Source organism: Crocodylus porosus, unplaced genomic scaffold (assembly GCF_001723895.1).
Source record: "Crocodylus porosus isolate Cpor-Errol unplaced genomic scaffold, CroPor_comp1, whole genome shotgun sequence".
NCBI classification, from domain to species: domain Eukaryota; kingdom Metazoa; phylum Chordata; order Crocodylia; family Crocodylidae; genus Crocodylus; species Crocodylus porosus.
Window position 1 is genome coordinate 3,363,358 of NW_017728936.1, and position 16,271 is coordinate 3,379,628.

General features: G+C 45.0%; 1 protein-coding gene across 3 annotated transcripts in view; it reads right to left on the minus strand.

The window, feature by feature from the left end:
* Positions 1-16,271, minus strand: part of ETS1 (ETS proto-oncogene 1, transcription factor) — a 109,520-nt gene that overhangs the window by 89,199 nt on the left and 4,050 nt on the right. For 2 of the 3 annotated variants that reach the window (XM_019546976.1, XM_019546975.1), the window contains exons 2-3: positions 7,289-7,371; positions 1,645-1,789 (exon numbers count right to left, since the gene is read on the minus strand). In XM_019546976.1, coding sequence (XP_019402521.1) covers positions 1,645-1,789; positions 7,289-7,360 — 217 coding nt within the window. In that variant the 5' untranslated portion in view covers positions 7,361-7,371. Of the gene's footprint in view, positions 1-1,644; positions 1,790-7,288; positions 7,372-16,271 lie in introns of those variants that run through there. The other variant, XM_019546973.1, reaches the window with a different exon arrangement.

Here is a 16,271-nt window from a genome sequence, read left to right on the forward strand (position 1 = left end):
TTATCCTCCAGAGAACTATCATTGTTAGGGAGTACATAAGACCTCAGCTAAGGAAGTAGGCTCTGTTGTGCAAGGTACCACCCAAACAGCCATGACACTCCCTGCCCCACACAGCTTGCAGTCTGCATGACAGACATGACCCAAGCAGAGGAAACAGAGAAGTGGGACAGGGTGAGTTGAGAGGGAGGGAAATCCAAGAAGCTGGCAAAGGTTAGCAGTGCCAGGCAGTATTACATTGTGACCAGTGGTAAGAAGGGTAGGACAGGAGACCTCCCACTTTCTGTGGGACATATCACCTATTCGTTGCAATACACAGTGCATGGTCTTGGGCTGGGAAGGAGGAAGAGGCACATGTCCCAGTGGAAGTACACCCTCATCAAAATACATAACCAAGATGCTTGATTCCAAAATGAAATCACCTTGCAGATTTTCGAGATATTGCTTAGCTGTTATTCACAGCAAATCTGCATGCACTTTAGAGAGGGAATCAGTATCATCTGCTTCATTTTACAGATGGGGAACCTGAGGCACAGAGATGAAGGACTTGCCCATGGTCACCCAGAAGCCATGGAAGGAGGAGGGGTCCAAGTCCCACTATGGTGCTCCGTCCATCAGTTCCCCTCCTTACACAGCTCTTTCCCTTCACCAATGATTCCTCACATCACTCTTGCAAGGTCAGTAGCTGCATACAATCACCCACAATCTGCAGGTGGGGAAACTCAGCTACAGTCATTACTGTGACAATGGGATGAGAACACAGGAACCCAGACCATGCTCAGATCAATGCAGTTCATGCTGCCTTCAAAAGCAACCTGTGAGGAAATGAGTCCAGCCAGAGGATGTGCTAGCTCTAAAACAAGGCCCGGAAAACACAGCGGATGCAGCCAGCTGTTAGTTATTGACGGTTCGCTCCACCATGCCCAATCCTCTTCACAATCAACAGCAGCCGACAGGCCCCATGAGAGTCTGGAAGTAGGTAGGTCTGAATAGCCACAACTATATGCACATGTAAATGCACATGCAACTGGCATTGGCCCTTACGCCAGTCTCCAGCAATTGCCATTCACAGGAATCCTGTTCTGGCACTGACCTCTAAATATATCTCTAGTTTCTCAAGACGCATGCAACGGTAAATGACCTACATGTTGTAAGGGAGAGAAGAAGACCCGAGACCATTACAAGTATCGGTCATTTGAGCTGAAGCAGAATCTTTATGTTTGATAGTTCATATTAAAGCTTTTATCCTTTTTGTAGGCATGCCACCACTAAAGGGAGATGAGTACAAACAGGATAGGAAAGCAGATGCACCCTAGCTCTGGATTTCAGTGCTGTCCTAGGGGCTCTAGAGAGAGAAGCACTACCTAGGTATTTCAGCAAGAAGGGCAGAAAACCGCTGTCCCAAAGAGTGGTGACAATTTTATGACAAGACAAGGCAATGGCAAAAGTGGAGTGGGGATGGGAGCACAAGCCAACATGGCAGCCCCTGGTGGTCAGTCTCCACTGAGAAGCCAAGGAGGCTTCTTCCACTCCAAACCTTCTGCTCTTCTTTCTGTAAGGAGTCCTAGAGAAGAAGGAAGAAATCACATCCCTGCAGCCACCTTCCACTCCCACCTCCTTTTTGTTTAAAGCAAAGGGAAGTCCTACCGGTGTTGTAGTGCTCTAAGCCAGTGGGAACTTCCTGAATGGCTGACTCATCCCAGACTGGGTAGCAAATCCTTTGCTGGTAGCAGGTGGACTGAAACCCACAGGTCATCCAAGGATCTTCATAGGAATTGACAGTGCCCTGCCTCTGATCACAAGGGAAAACATCAGGTTAGCAGCACAGGTAGTAATATTAAAGTAGTCAGATACCCCACCCCCCCTTCCCCACAGATTTCAAATGCAGCATTTCTCACTGACAATGTCAAAACCACCCATCTTCAGCTCAAGTCAAATGGAAAATATTTTGTTTGGGTTTTTGCTAAGTAAACACAAAACTAAAACTTTGCAATTTAAAGGGAAACAAACAGGTGGGATACAGAAAGCCCTGGGAATTTTACTGGAAAGTCAAGATTTCCCACCCCATTTCTGCAGACACAAGAGCTTTGGGAGGTGCAACATGCTACTCCTGTGTAGGCGAGGAGCACTCCAAAACACTGAACCCTCTGTCCTGTGGCCTTTGCTCCTTAACAAGGCAACCCCCTATCAGCAGGAATTCCATAGCTATCAATTAAACTATCTTCCAGCTACAGAAACCCAATGAATAGCAGCTGCTGTTTCCCACAAGCCAATCTCCCTGGGGCATCTTGTGTCCTGAAGTGCAAGAAGGGGACGAGCCATGTCTCTCTTCACCAACAGGGGGGAGAACTGAGTTTTTATTCTGCAAACCTTTCCATTCCCAATTTAGAGGAAGAGGGGAAAAAAATCCCTGAAGCTGAGGCTTGAAACTATTTGACATTATCCCTTCCTGGGTTTTTCCTTTCTTGTTGTTTCATTTGTATCAGCCCATACCCAAGGACCTGTGGGGAAAGATGCTATCTTGTAATAATTACCCTTCACACGCCCTTACTAGAGTCAGTTCTTTCCTAGGCCACGGGGAAAGTTTTAGGAGTCCCATGTCCAAAATCTGGATCTGGACCCTGGTAAATAGCTGGGCACTGGATTTTTGCAAGAGCTCAGTATGTTGAGTGTGAATCTTCCCTGAATAGCAGATGCCAAACACTTGGGAATCTGGCCCTGGGCTCCTCTCTACAACTGAAGCCACACAAGCTGACCCTAAAAATATAAGAGAAGTGTTCAGTAAAAGAAACTGCATTGTCTACAATGATTCATCTCGAAACTGTTCCAGTTTTGGAGCAAGCTGGTCAGTAGCAGGTCACAAAACACTTTTTTAAACTGGGAGAAGGCATTGGGAAAAAGTTTGAGATCACAGGTCTCTTCCCTTCAGTCTCTGGGCCCTGTAGATAACAATGTTTGGATAAATATTCTTTCCTCTGTCTCTTCCTGAGAAAAGCCTGTTGTCTGAGGAAGAAACCTGCTCAGAATAGGCCTTGGAAACCCACGTCTGCTGTGCTTTCCCAGTTTGCAACCATCACAATAGACATTGCACAATACCACTGCTTGGTGCAGTATTTTCTTAAATCGCTATTCCCCCCATAAGCAAAAAGAGGTAGAAATTGCACCAGCGAAAGTAGTTTGGGGAAGGAATGGCATCTTTAATGAGCAGCTTTATGCCAGCTAGGTACTCAACGGGCTAAGGGGGGCAGCGGCAGGGCAGAGCAGTTAAGGCGTCTGGTTACGGCACAGAAGTACAAGCTCAAGCCCCGATCTTCGACTCATGCTGAAGGATGCACCCTGGTCAGTCCAGCTATAATTGACTGCCCGGTTATTTGAGCTGAGGAGTCAAAGGTGAAAGACTGACGCTAGCTTCACCACTCCCTGCGTGCTCTTGGCTACAGAAACTGGCACACTTTAACCATGCCAGGCTCGGGAGGATCCTTGGCATTGGCTGAGCTTGTATGGGGAATGGGCCCCATAAGAAGCACTTAATTATACTTCCTTCTGGTTCTGACCTACCACCGATGCTGCAGTGTGTCTTCTGAAGAGCAGGAGCAGTTTTAATTCTCCAGTGCTCTCCCTCAAGACTCAAGGCCCTCGTGATTTATGGGCTAATTAGAAAGACTAGGATTTTGACACAGACTACAGCCTGGCAGATGCTGACCGTTTCCAAGGGAAGCAGGCATTACATGCATGGGGAAGGAGGAAACATCACTTCAGTTGCTGCTTATCAGCGAGAGCCCTTGCTTCCACAAGGCTGTCTGCAGGAGTACCGCTGAGCTGTCCCCTGCAAGCAGCATCCACAGCCCTGTGATGGCACCACGGCCCCCCAAACAGGGCAAGGGGAGAGCAAGAGTGGGATGCACAGCAGCTAACACTGAGCAGGGAGCTGCCTACAAACCAGCACGTACCTGCCTATAACTACTCAAAGAGAAACTCTGAGGACAAGGGTCGGTGCAATCCTCCCCAACCCAGGGATGGAGGGTGGCGCTCCGTCCACTCGTGTCGCACAGCCCTGAGCAGTCGCACGAACCGAGGAGTCTCTGCCCTTTCCATCAAAGAAGTCACACAGACTGGCTCTTCTCTTTTGAACTGTAGCTGGCAGAGGATGAGCCCACAGTGCTCACCTTCCTGAGACAACTCGCACGTGTTCGACCTCCCTGAAGACTGCTTGAACCCCTCTGGTCTCAAGAGCAGCCCGAGCAGGACTGGATATCTGGATGTGACCTGCTGAGGCTGAGAGCTGACACCTTGTCCTGACTCTGCCACCGACTTGCTGCAAGACCTTTGGCACATCCTTTTCTCTCAGGGTGCCTCGCTTTCCCCTGTGCGCTTTGACAGCCTAACATGAATGCTACTGGATGACGGCAAGGCATGAACACGCGTTGCTGGGAGAAACTTGCAACTTGTACGTTCTCCTGGCATGAGCCCAGGGGCTGTCCAGTGCCTCTCTTGGGCTCCCACTGTAAACACAGGGAAGTATACAATCCCCAAGCTTCACCCCATGTGTCCTCACCTAGGAGTGAGGGGGAGATATACAAGGAGCGTGAAGAGCAGGAACAAGGGGCACCATCAAGCTTTCCCAGCCTACTGCAATTAAACAGCCATTACTCAAGATAAGCAAGCCAGGCCTGTTTACACAATTAGGCTGTAAGCCATCCAAAGGCAGGCAGGCTGTCGGCCCCCATACTGCTGGGGAACTTTGATCTGGTGGCACCGAGACTCTTGCTGGCAAGGGAAGAGTGGCAAAGAGACTGGGTCTCCCCTTCAGGGCGAGGCTGGCCTCCTGCCGGCTCTGTGCTCCCTGGAGCCACAGTAAAACTTGTGCGGTGACAGTCGGTAGGAGGTCTTGCCCTGAGCTGTCAGGAGCTCAATGAGCCAGAGACAAAGGGGAGGGAGGACAGAGAACAAGGAGGCCAGAAGCAGTAAACCCAAAGAGCAGGAAGAAATATGGTGCTAAGTTCCATGAGCAGCTACCGAAAATAGAGGGAGGTTGTTTTAAAGAAGGATGGTCTAGTGATTAAGGCAGTGGCCTGGATCCTAGTCTAAATTCTGGTTCCTGGTTTGCCATAGATTTATTCTGGGTGACCTGTATCAGTCTTTTTCTCTGTGCGTGCCTCAGTTCCCCATCAGGTAATACTGCCCCTTTATTGCACTGGGGTTTGAGTCTTCAGCTGCTCCCCCCAGAGGGATGCCCACCTGCTCCAGCAAGTTTTGAGCGACTGTAATCACTCCACAAGGGTTCAGCCTTCAAAGACTGACCGGCCAGAACAGTGCTTACTACTTAGCCTGTCCTGCACGAGGTGCTTAGAGTTAGCAACACTAAGCCCTCACTACGGTGTTCTGCAAAATGCCACTGGCACTTCTGAGATGCAGAACAAAAAAAATTAAATACAGGGGGGATGCAGCAAGCTACCCTGAGCCAATTATGGCCACCCAGCAAAAGGAGCCAAACGATGACCCAATTTAAGATGACAAACACCGAGATGCGCCGGTATGGATTCGAAATTAAATGCAAGCGCCAAGGCAGCTGGGTAAATTGGTTCATGATAGTAAATGAATCTCAGTAGTATAACCAGATAAATATGCTTGTGACCTAACACTTTCCTCACTGACATCTATGGAGGCGATCCTGGTAGCACCAGGGAGAGTAGGAATGGTCTTTTTCAATGCACAGATACAGGGTTCAAATGAAGCCTCCTGAGGTCACACCAGGGGAGCTGCAGAATGAGGCAGGTAACCTCCAGCTCAGCAGGAAAGAAAGTTGTTGTCAGCAGCCACTTTCCTTTCCCTGCTGTTAACTCCAGATAACAGGAAAGAGAGCTTCCTTCCCTACCCTCAGCCCCACAGAGCTTGCAGACGGGCCGGCATCGTGCCCAGCCTCCTCTGCTCAGACATAGTCTCACCTGCTTCCAGGTCATGTTTTCTCCATCACTGGCCAAGTTTTAACTAGTCCCCCCCACCCCCGACCATGGACACTTCTACAAACAGCACCAGTCTTGGAGCTTCAGCAGAGTCCCAATTTACACAACCTCCACAACCAGCTAACATGATTGTCAAAAAGAGGGGGGGTGAGGAATGGAATTTCCCCACCGAAAAACAATGCAGCTTTGTCCAAAAAAATCCTCAACATCAGGACATTTTGTATCGAACTCTCACCTTCAATAACCTTTTTCTTCATCTCAACCCCCCAAATGTTGTGCTGTTTCAAACAAAAAAAATGTTGAAATATTTTCACCTTAGTTCAAAATTGCAGGGATTTTGGTAGCTTGAAAGTTCCCCCCGCCCCCAGCCCAGTTTGGGACATTAAAAAACAATGCACTGGAATCGTCTGTGCGAGGAAAATTCCATCCTCCAACCGGTTCTACTTATCTCCTACTTTTTTCCATTGCAAAGCCATGGCCACCACCTGTCCTGCTGAGTTCCTACACCATTGTGATGGGTATCAGATAAGGGTCTGTTAATCTGATTTTCCTACTAGTGATCTTGTAGAATCGTCAACCTGTCCCTACTGCAGCCCTTTAGCCCCACTCCACTGCCATAAAAAGGAGCAGAAGTCCCAGCCCAGCTCAAAAATGATATGCCACCTTAGGAAATGCCCCCTTACATCCACTGGCATAGACATGTGCCAGAGCAGGGCTGAGCATGATCGACGGCAGCTTAGGAACTGACCACATTGCTTTGTGCCTGGCTAGTCTAGAGCATGGAGCACCCACACATACATCCCCATACCAGAGCCGTCTAACAGACCAAAAACCAACTTTTGTCTTCCTTCTCAAGCGGGCCAGATTCGGTGCTGCCCAAGGACCAGACTCGCATTCAAATCAAAACTGGTATTCAAAAAGACTGCGGTTCCCTTATCCGTGTCCTGTTACATGTACATTCATTCCAAGAGTATATCATCTCAGTTTGGACAATGCAGGGATTTCTGGAGCTTGAAAGGAGTTTTGTGCTTTTTTTTAAACCCAATTTGGGACATGACGCTTGGGTTAGAGTCAGCATTGGAAGAGGAGGTTTTGATACTCTGCTCTTATCTCTAGCTTGGCCTCACAAGCCGAAGAAGTTCAAATAAGGCCCAGGTAAGAACCCAATATTTGAATATTTCTCAGAGCCAAACAAAACCTGTGAACTATTTTGACATTTGCCTTAAGCAGGGTTTCTCCTTAATCCTGCAATGCTGTGCCAAGCAAAGATGCAGCCCAAGGTACAAAATGCAACAGGGATACAGAAGTAACCCAGCATCCTTCCTTACCATCACTCCCGGACGAGGCAGAGGATAGGGGGCTGGGCTTCCCAGGGTTGTGTCCATATAGTAACTCATCATCCTGGAGACACCTGCAGAAATGGAAGTAAACCATTAGATGCACTGCTGAGGAAGCCTGCTGTGACCTAGGAGACGTGAAACTCAACCCTACAACCCTTATTCACACGAGTTGCTTTTATTCCTTCACGTATCTCCAAGTGCAAGAGAAGGTTGTTGGGCTAAAGCTGAAAGGGTTCTTACTTAGATCATCCAATTTATCCCCACCATGCACATTCTTGGCTGGTGCAAGCTTGGGTCCTAAAGTATAGTCTCAAATGTCCTTCCCAGTCCAGTCTTAGTGGACTTTTGCACAACAGCAGCAAACAAATGGCCTAATGCAACCTTCACTTTCCATAACCATCTCAAATGAAAATGGACATCATTTAGCAGAGGCATCACACTATCAGCCTCCCTCTTCATTCTCTAGGGGAGGACAGTATAGGACAGAAGGAAGAAAAGACTTCTTTCCAGGTTTATAGCCTGCCTATGGTCTTCATTGCTAAAAAAGCAGAAAACCTTGTTGTTCCTCTCTTCTCCCCATCTGGAAATATCAGCAGGTTTTAGACTGACCCAAGAAACATTCCAACAATTCATCTGGACTGCAGAGTAAATAGTAGGTGCGAAAATCTTTCAAATCAACCAACAGCCAGAAAGATTCCCCCAGCACTGCCACGTTAACTACAGGCTTCAGCCGTATTCCCGAAAGACCAACTGCAGTGAGCCAGGGTTAATAGCTGGCTCCTTCTTCATGGCCCGTCCATCTCGGGCCTTTGATGAGGCACCCAATCAAAGGGTGCTGAATTGGGCTGAAAAGGCAGTGGGTCAGATGTCTCCTGCCAATTGTCATGGTGGTGGTTGAGGTGATCATCACATAAACACTTTTCCAGTAAATAACTCAAAAAGACCATTAGCTCAGTCCACTGCACTGCCCGCTTGCTCATCACAGCTGAGTAAGGTTATGAACTTATAGTCCCTTCCTAATGCTTCACAAATCAAAACTTAACACATTTAAGCTAAGTTAATTGGAGAGATAATGACGTGGTATTGATATCTAACAACTTAGATATGGACACGCGTGCGCTCACACGCACACACTTTTGTAAAAATCTTATGTGACCTTATTGCAGGTGATGGATCTTCTCTGGATTTTACACTAGCTTACCATAGTTGGAAGCAGAGTCTGGCTCATGTATCTCCAGTTTTGAAGACCTCTTTGGGAGTTTTTCAGTGAAGTGATTTATACCTGGCTCTCGTGTTCCAGGAGAGAGCACTTTCACCACTTGTTTTTTTTGGTCGATTCTGGGATAGGCCCTTCTCCTATTATTAGAATTATAAAAAGAAGCATAATCCCAAATGATTTATAATTAAGTGGAAATCTGTTTTTCCACTAGCCTTAAGTTTCCATGAATAAAAACACTCAGGTGTAGTACAAAATGCTCTTCTATGGGGGGAACATTCACGGTCCTGGTGAAGTCATAATCTGCACCACTGCTGTTCACTCTGGGGGTGATTTGTCTGCCCTACACTCCTTTTCTGCAGCAGAAATAAAGGGGCTGAATTTATGTCAAGGAGCTCTATATTAGCCAGTGAAGTAGATCATCTAGGTTTCCCCTCCAAAAAAGAAGAAAAAAAAAAGATTTATACTCACAAGAGGAAAATATAGGGCCAACATTCTTTCCATACTGTGCAAAACATGAGATATATGCAGTGCCATTGTCATTTCCAGGGCCGTTCGCCTGGAAGGAAGCCATAAAGAGGGAGTTGCCTGGACTCCAAAAGAGCTCTTTTTTCAGGAAATGACTTTGTGCCAAAATGAATTACTATTTTTATTATGAATATGTTTAATTTTTTTTTTTTTTTTAAACAGACCCGTTCGGCAATGCCAGGCTGCGACATGGGCCAGCTGTCAATGGTTTAACCTCTCTGAGAAAGCAGCTGCTCTGTTGCCCCCGAGGAATTTGTCATTTGACTTCTTTAAACCCCCAGCACTATCGACTATATTACACAACTGTAACTGAAAGCATTTGGCCCAATTCCTGCCCAGCTATGACTAGTGCAACTACACTGGCTCCAGCCCCTGCTTCTGCTTTGTGCTTTACACTCCACCTCTTGCCTTGGGTTGTGGCTTATCTGCTTCTTCCCCTGATTAGCCAGAGGAGGCATGGAGACCCAGGCACTCTGCAGGCACAATTCCTCCTCTCTCAGAGGCAACAGGACAGTACTTTACTCCTGGAGGCTGGCAGTCAGGGGCAATGTGTAGGGGGTGCACATGCACCCCCTGAGAGCACCGGCGCACCCTCCATCAGGCCGTGGTCCCTGTTTAGCCAGCAGGCAGGGGGGCCAGGCAGGTGCACCCATGGCAGCAGATCAAAAACACCCTCACCAGCAAGCCGGGGAGAGCGTCCCAACCTTCCTCGCCCCATTAACCTGTCTGAGGGAGTCATACCCCTCAACCCCCAACTGCTGGAGCACAACAGTAGTGACCAGATGTCACGACTAGTGACAGAAAGGTGGAAGGCCTGTTATGTTTAGTTGTGGGGCAGGAGAGTTACGATAGGTGCTTTTAATATATAAACTATTTTAGGAAGGATCTCTTTGCACTGCGTGCATTACACTTAAAAATAGAAACTGGAATAATAAACGCTTTTCACTCAATGTGCGTCACCAGCAGGGGTTGAAATTTGAATTAGTCAAAACAAAAAAAGATTTCGCCCCCACAACAGTTTTTAAGGTTGTTTCCCAAAAAATTCTGATGGAAAAATCTGAATTTTTCCAACTCTAATTGCTCATACTTTCCATTTTTATAACTTTAAAAAAAAATCCAATTAAAAGCTCCTAAGTTTTCTGCATCAATTTTTGATTTTGAACCAAAAAACTATTTTTCACATTTAAAAAAATAGCTTTGAATTTAAAAAAAAAAAAAAAAAAAAAATTGCAACCAGTTGCAATTTGAATTTGGAACCAATTTGAATTCTGGACCTTTTGACCTCCAGCATAGACTCCTCTGATGCAGCTACCAGAGCGATCATTATCTTATTATATGTGAAATGGTCATGCTGGGTGGTGACTGAACACACACTTTTCAGGGAGTTTGCTAGACAACAACAGGATGCTGGAGACCAGAAACCCTGGCTTCATTCCTGATTGTAGACGCGGGCTCTGGTCTAACAGTTGGAGGCGACCAAATGACATTTAACCTAAGGCTACTTGGTCAAGCGGGTAAGATTCAGGAGTGTCACATTAGCAACCTTGGTTTTATTCCTAGTTCAGCCTTTAGTTAGCAAAACTCCGCTGCTTACAAATTTGGAAAACGGGGTTTGTGGAAGGTAATACGGATACCTGACTTGCCTGTAAGTATTGGGCCAAGCAGCATTGGCCAGGTATAACCCCTTAGAAGTGCATGGGAATATAAAGACCAGTCAATTGGTGAGAGCTGAATCACTTTTCTTTGGTCCTAGCTTAGTACAAATTTCCTTAGGCCAACACAGGAGCATCTTTTGTTACCCAGCTTCTGACACTGCCAGGCACTGCCAAATCATGGTGCTCCTGATAACATCCGACAAACGAGACGGATGAAGCATGCGTGCAGCACTCCCTTCTCCGGCACCACCAATTCCTGCTAGCTCCTCTGCACACGAGGGCTCCTAATTAGTTAAGCTGGTGAAAGCCAGAGTCGGGGATGGGAGGAGGGTTACACCCTTTTCTCATTTTCATTAAAAGTGATTTTGTTATGTTTTGCTCAATAATTAAGTCTCACATATTCCCGAGCAGGCAAGTGTATGAACATGGTCTTTAAAAAAAAAACAGGAATTTTTTTGTCTACCAGGCAGACACTTCCCTCAAACCCCCTATTTTTCAGACATTTGAAATGGCAAGTGCTGCTTTCCGCAGCTCAAAGAGTCACCTCTCACTGGGAGTACAGGGGCTCAAGGCCAGGGGTTTCCTGCTTTTTAAACCATAGGCTTCTCTTCACAGCCTTAACCTGGGAGCTAACCTAGAACAATGCTGTTGGTTGGTGTCTCCTAACACCCTAGCTCTGGTATCAAGGCTGGATATAAAGTGACTGTCTGCGCTGGAGCAGCATAGCATGGGCAGGAGGTGTTCAGTTCTTCCTCCAGAGCAATACTTAAACTTTTTGGAGCAAACCTGGCATATGTAGGCACCCCCATGGAACAGCATTCACTGTGGCAGTAGTTTGCAAAGCCATAGCAATGCCACTGGCTTCATTTAAGCAATTCTTGGTCTCCATCACACCCCAGCAATGCAGCTGAAAGTCACTGGGGCTGCATCAGCCTTACATCCACTTATACAAGTGCAAAATGTTGCCTATTTGGGGCATGGACAAAGCAAAGGGTGACAGAGCACATCTACACATGCTATTATGGCACTGAAATAAACTGTGGAGTTTATTGCTCTGCAGTTTATTGCTCCTGTGCGCCATTTGAACATGAGCCTGGGAGCAATAAACTCCATGTCAGAGCAGGCCCAGCTGGCAGGCGGTGCCAGGGATCAGTCTGCCAGCCCAGGGCTGCTCCCCCTTGCTCAATGTGCTAAGGAGGGGCTGGCTAGGGTACAAAGGTGCTCCCGTGTGGCAGGCACCTCCTGCATCTACATGTGCGCCGCTGCAGAATTTGTACTCTACCGCAGGACAGTACTTGTATTTACAATAAATTACTTTATTCCAGCCTAATGGGGTGCATTTGTAAATGCCAAGATGTTTAACTGCACACCTAATTAGTCCACTGTAGTAAATGTCTCGTGCAGATATGCCCACAGTATAGGTTTCCTATGCCAATCGCCATCTCGCCAGTATATCCCAGTATTGCGCTTGCAGCTACAGCCTGTAGGAGAAAGAGGAGTATAGAAGTGTCTGGCCCAGGCAGACATCAATCTCTCCCTCCAGTGCCAGGTTTTGAAGGCATGCGTTTCATGTACTGTGTGCTCACTGATAACAAGAAAGGAATCCTTTACTACAAAAGGAAACTGGCTCTTTTTTTAAGACAGCTATTTATAAATGGCCTGCAGGTGCTGCTATCCCTGTGCATATGGTATCAACCAATTCCCCATTGCCTTCTCCAAACTCTTCCCCTGCAATTTCAGCTCCTCTTCCCAGTCATATTCTGGTTGCTGTGGACACTTATGCCCAAAAAGCTGGACTGAGAGTGTTAACTCATTTGTACACAGACCACCAAATAGTCTCCAGGTAGTAAAGAAGTTCTCTCACCCTCCATCCTGGCAGGCTTTGAACAGATGACCTAAAATCAGAGTCAGTTCAGAATTTTTCCAGTCAAATGCTTTTTTGTTACAAAAAATTGGACTTGGCAAAACCAGAACTATTCAGGGAAAAGGGTCATTTTTGACCAATTTCCCATTTAAGAAAAGAAATTAAAAGTGGTTTTAAAATTATTAGGAAAAAGGGACATTTCCACGTTTTCAGAACTAAAGATGTCAAAATGAAAAATAGACTTCTAAGTTCAATTTATAGTTAAATAAAAATCAGCATGAAATATTTCAGTTGATCCAATCTGATATTTTTTGGGTGGCACAAGGAGAGAAGGCAGAGGGAAGTACTGCCAGTTAACAAGAGCTAATAATTTGGGGGGGGAGTTACTTTTTGTACAGATTAGTAGTGGAAAAAACATAAAATCTCAAAAATTCTTGTGGGAAAGGAAAATTGTTTCCTGCCCACTTCTAGTAATATAACTTATATCCAGGCCCTCACTGATTATTTCAGTGTCATTAAAGACTTGCAGTTTTCTTAACCTGATGAGACTGCTACACTCGCTGGTGGATAAGTGTTACAGTCACATTTTCTCATCATTACATTGCCTATAGACTCAGCTATTTCAAGTTCTTGATCATGATCAGCATGAACAAGACAATACAACACAAAACAGTGTGCAGAAGACTAGGACATCACCCCTGGAAAAAACAAAACAAAACAACATTTGGGGAAAGTGTATTTTTATTTGCAAAGGATTTTTCCAAAGCCCTGTGGACCTGAAAGAAACAGCACTTTGGACTCATCTCCAAAATGAGACAGTGACTTCATTTTCACATTAAACTAGGTTAGCCAACCTGGTGCACATCCCTGTGCAGAAACAATTTTTCCCCCTAGCTGAAAAGCAGTTTATTGTGGTTTAGTTTAAACCGATTCCTAATCTTAAACCAGCATAACTCTCTCATGTCAACAAGGTCTTCCTTTTTCCTGCTGTAGGTTAAAGAGGGCACTGCCCAATAGGCCACTTTCCAAAATAGGCTACACCTTGCAAAGTAAATACAGGCAGACAAAGAAATAGGCAATAATTTGAGTCAACCGGTCTCAACAAAAACTCATTCGATAATACATGCGGGTCGGAGAACAGACTGGTTTTGCATTGGAACGGCAGCAGCAGTTTCCTTTCATTGCCTTTGTAGGTTTACACAATAGGCAAAAGTTTCCTGAACCAGATGACTTGGCCACATGGGTTCTCAAGAACTGTTTTCATTCCTCCCTAAATATCATTTGCATTTTTCTCTGAATGCCTTTGCTGTTAAAAACCTCCCAGTAAAGCACAACGTACCAATGTCTGTTGCTACCTATGGTTGGAAGTGGCTTATCCTGGTGCTATGGAATCACACCAGCAGCAAAGACGAGACTTCATCCAATAATTAAAATGAAAAACAAATCACCAACCACGGCATTGTAATAAAGCACTAATGAAATGCTCCCAGGCACCTGGGATAAATCTTCCTTTGTCTAACTTCATTGATCTTAAGAGACTCACAAACAAGGATAATTTATTCTTATCTGATCTGACGGAAGTTCATATACTACGCTCATCATTAGAGTATCAGAGTTTGCTGAATTGTGGGCATGGACAGACGTATGCATCTCAGCATAATTTACGTGGGTTTGGCAGGACCCGCAGTTGTTCCTGTGACAGTCTGTACAATAGGTAGCTTTTCCAGCACATCACCGCTAGGTGGCAGGGGAGCAGGTGACAGTGTGTTTAGCAGCACTCTGGCCCAGTATGGACACAGTGATAGCATTTTACCCCTGATTGTTTCACGGTCATTTTCTAGCAGATTGGGTGAATTGTATTTAGTTTAGGTAAACTGCTTAAGAAATTTGGTCCTCAAATTGTAGATGCCGTACTTCAGCCAGCAAAAACAGATCCCATGTTTAACCTCTGACATTCGCTGAGCCATAACTGTTCAGGCTGGGCTCAAACCTTTTGGTAGATAAATGTATGATGATACCTATCACCCCATAGGTGAAATCCCCACCTCACTTACGTCAAGAGCTGTTGACTTTAATTGGCCTAGTATTTCAGCCAAACCTCTTAGCAACCCACAGTCATGCTGAAGGAGTTAGCAGAGAAATTAAATGTATTTTGTACTAAAGGATTGTTTTTAAGCTAGTTAAAAATATCAATTATCTGAAAACATTCTAAGTGCTGGAGTTCTTCCCATTTTATAAGGTTCTGCAAATGGGACCATTTGGGCAGGTTTACAAGAAAAATTGAAAATGTCTTTCATTTTCACCCCTTCCCCCCATACTTTCCTTCATTTTTTAAATTTAAAGCAATAAAAATAAACAATGTCCAGTTTAATTTTCCATGTTTTTTCAGAATTTCCTTTTTTCCCCCTCTCCTCTTGCTGTTCTATCACTTTACCAAAGTTAAGGAAGTTTTTAAAAGAAATCAGACTGACACAAGGCGAAATAGAAAATGAGAAGGTATTCATTCCCCTTCCCTTATGACAATAAGCCATAATGGTAGTTTAGATGGATCCATGCCAGGCCGGGTATTGTTTCAGGTATACTTCCATAATCAAAACAGTATACCTTGTCAAAAAGATAATATCCTTATTGTAAAGTGATGGACTTTGCAAGGGAACAGAATTACATCTATGAGCCAAAATTACTGCCACAAGAGATAATTAAGAAAAACAGATATTGTACAAGGCAGGACAGTTTTTCACTCCTTACTCAAGACATGGAAGATGACCTCTGCCAGAGAAAGGCATGAAAGCAGATACTATAGGGATATTAAAAAAAACCCTATGCCCACAAGGAATGAGCCCCTAGAGTGGAGATCTAAGGGCGCTAAGACAAGGCGGGAGTGCTTTCGTGGGTTCAGAAAAGGGAGTTCTTGAGTGTGCAGTCCAGAGAAATTTTAACAGAGCTTCCACCACTTCCCATAGGAAATGACTTCACAGCCCAGCTCAGTTCACTGTCAGCAAGTTTCCTGATATTCAGGCAGTACTTTTCTTCCCTTTGGGTTCCTTGTATAACATCTTAAACAATCTCACTCCTTCCTTCTGGTTATTCCCTTCAGATACAATTAGGCTACATTCATGGCTGCTCCATCACCTTTTAGAGGAACTAAATTCTGCAATTAATTATAATGGCAAAAACAGAGCACCTCTGCTGAGATCAAGTAATTAATTAACACAGATGTATGCCAGGGCAAGAGAGCACTCAAACTACTTAAACAGTTTAAAATAAAACAATGCCCCCTATCGTCCGGTCCAATTCTCACTGACTTCATTTTGGTCTTATTGTTCGCTATTTGGAAACATCTGTGTAAACAAGCGTGGGAGAATATGACCTTTCTTCATTGGCTTAATCCTATACCACAGTCAACAGAAAGTCAATTTGACCTGCTTTTTTTTTTTTCTTTTCAGGTTCATTTTTCACAAATCAGCTACAAATTATTTTGTATGCTCCAAAACATTTTTTATTACTTCCAAATTTCCTGTGAAAAACAGAAGCATTTTTAATAAAAAATATTTGTTCTAAAGTTTTATCAGGGTTAAACACCCAAGAAAGGTGGTGATCAGGTCCAACGTGATTAAAATATGAATATTTATTTATTTTATATATATATATAATATATGTATGTATGTATGTATATATATATATGTACAGTATGTACAGTGTGTGTGT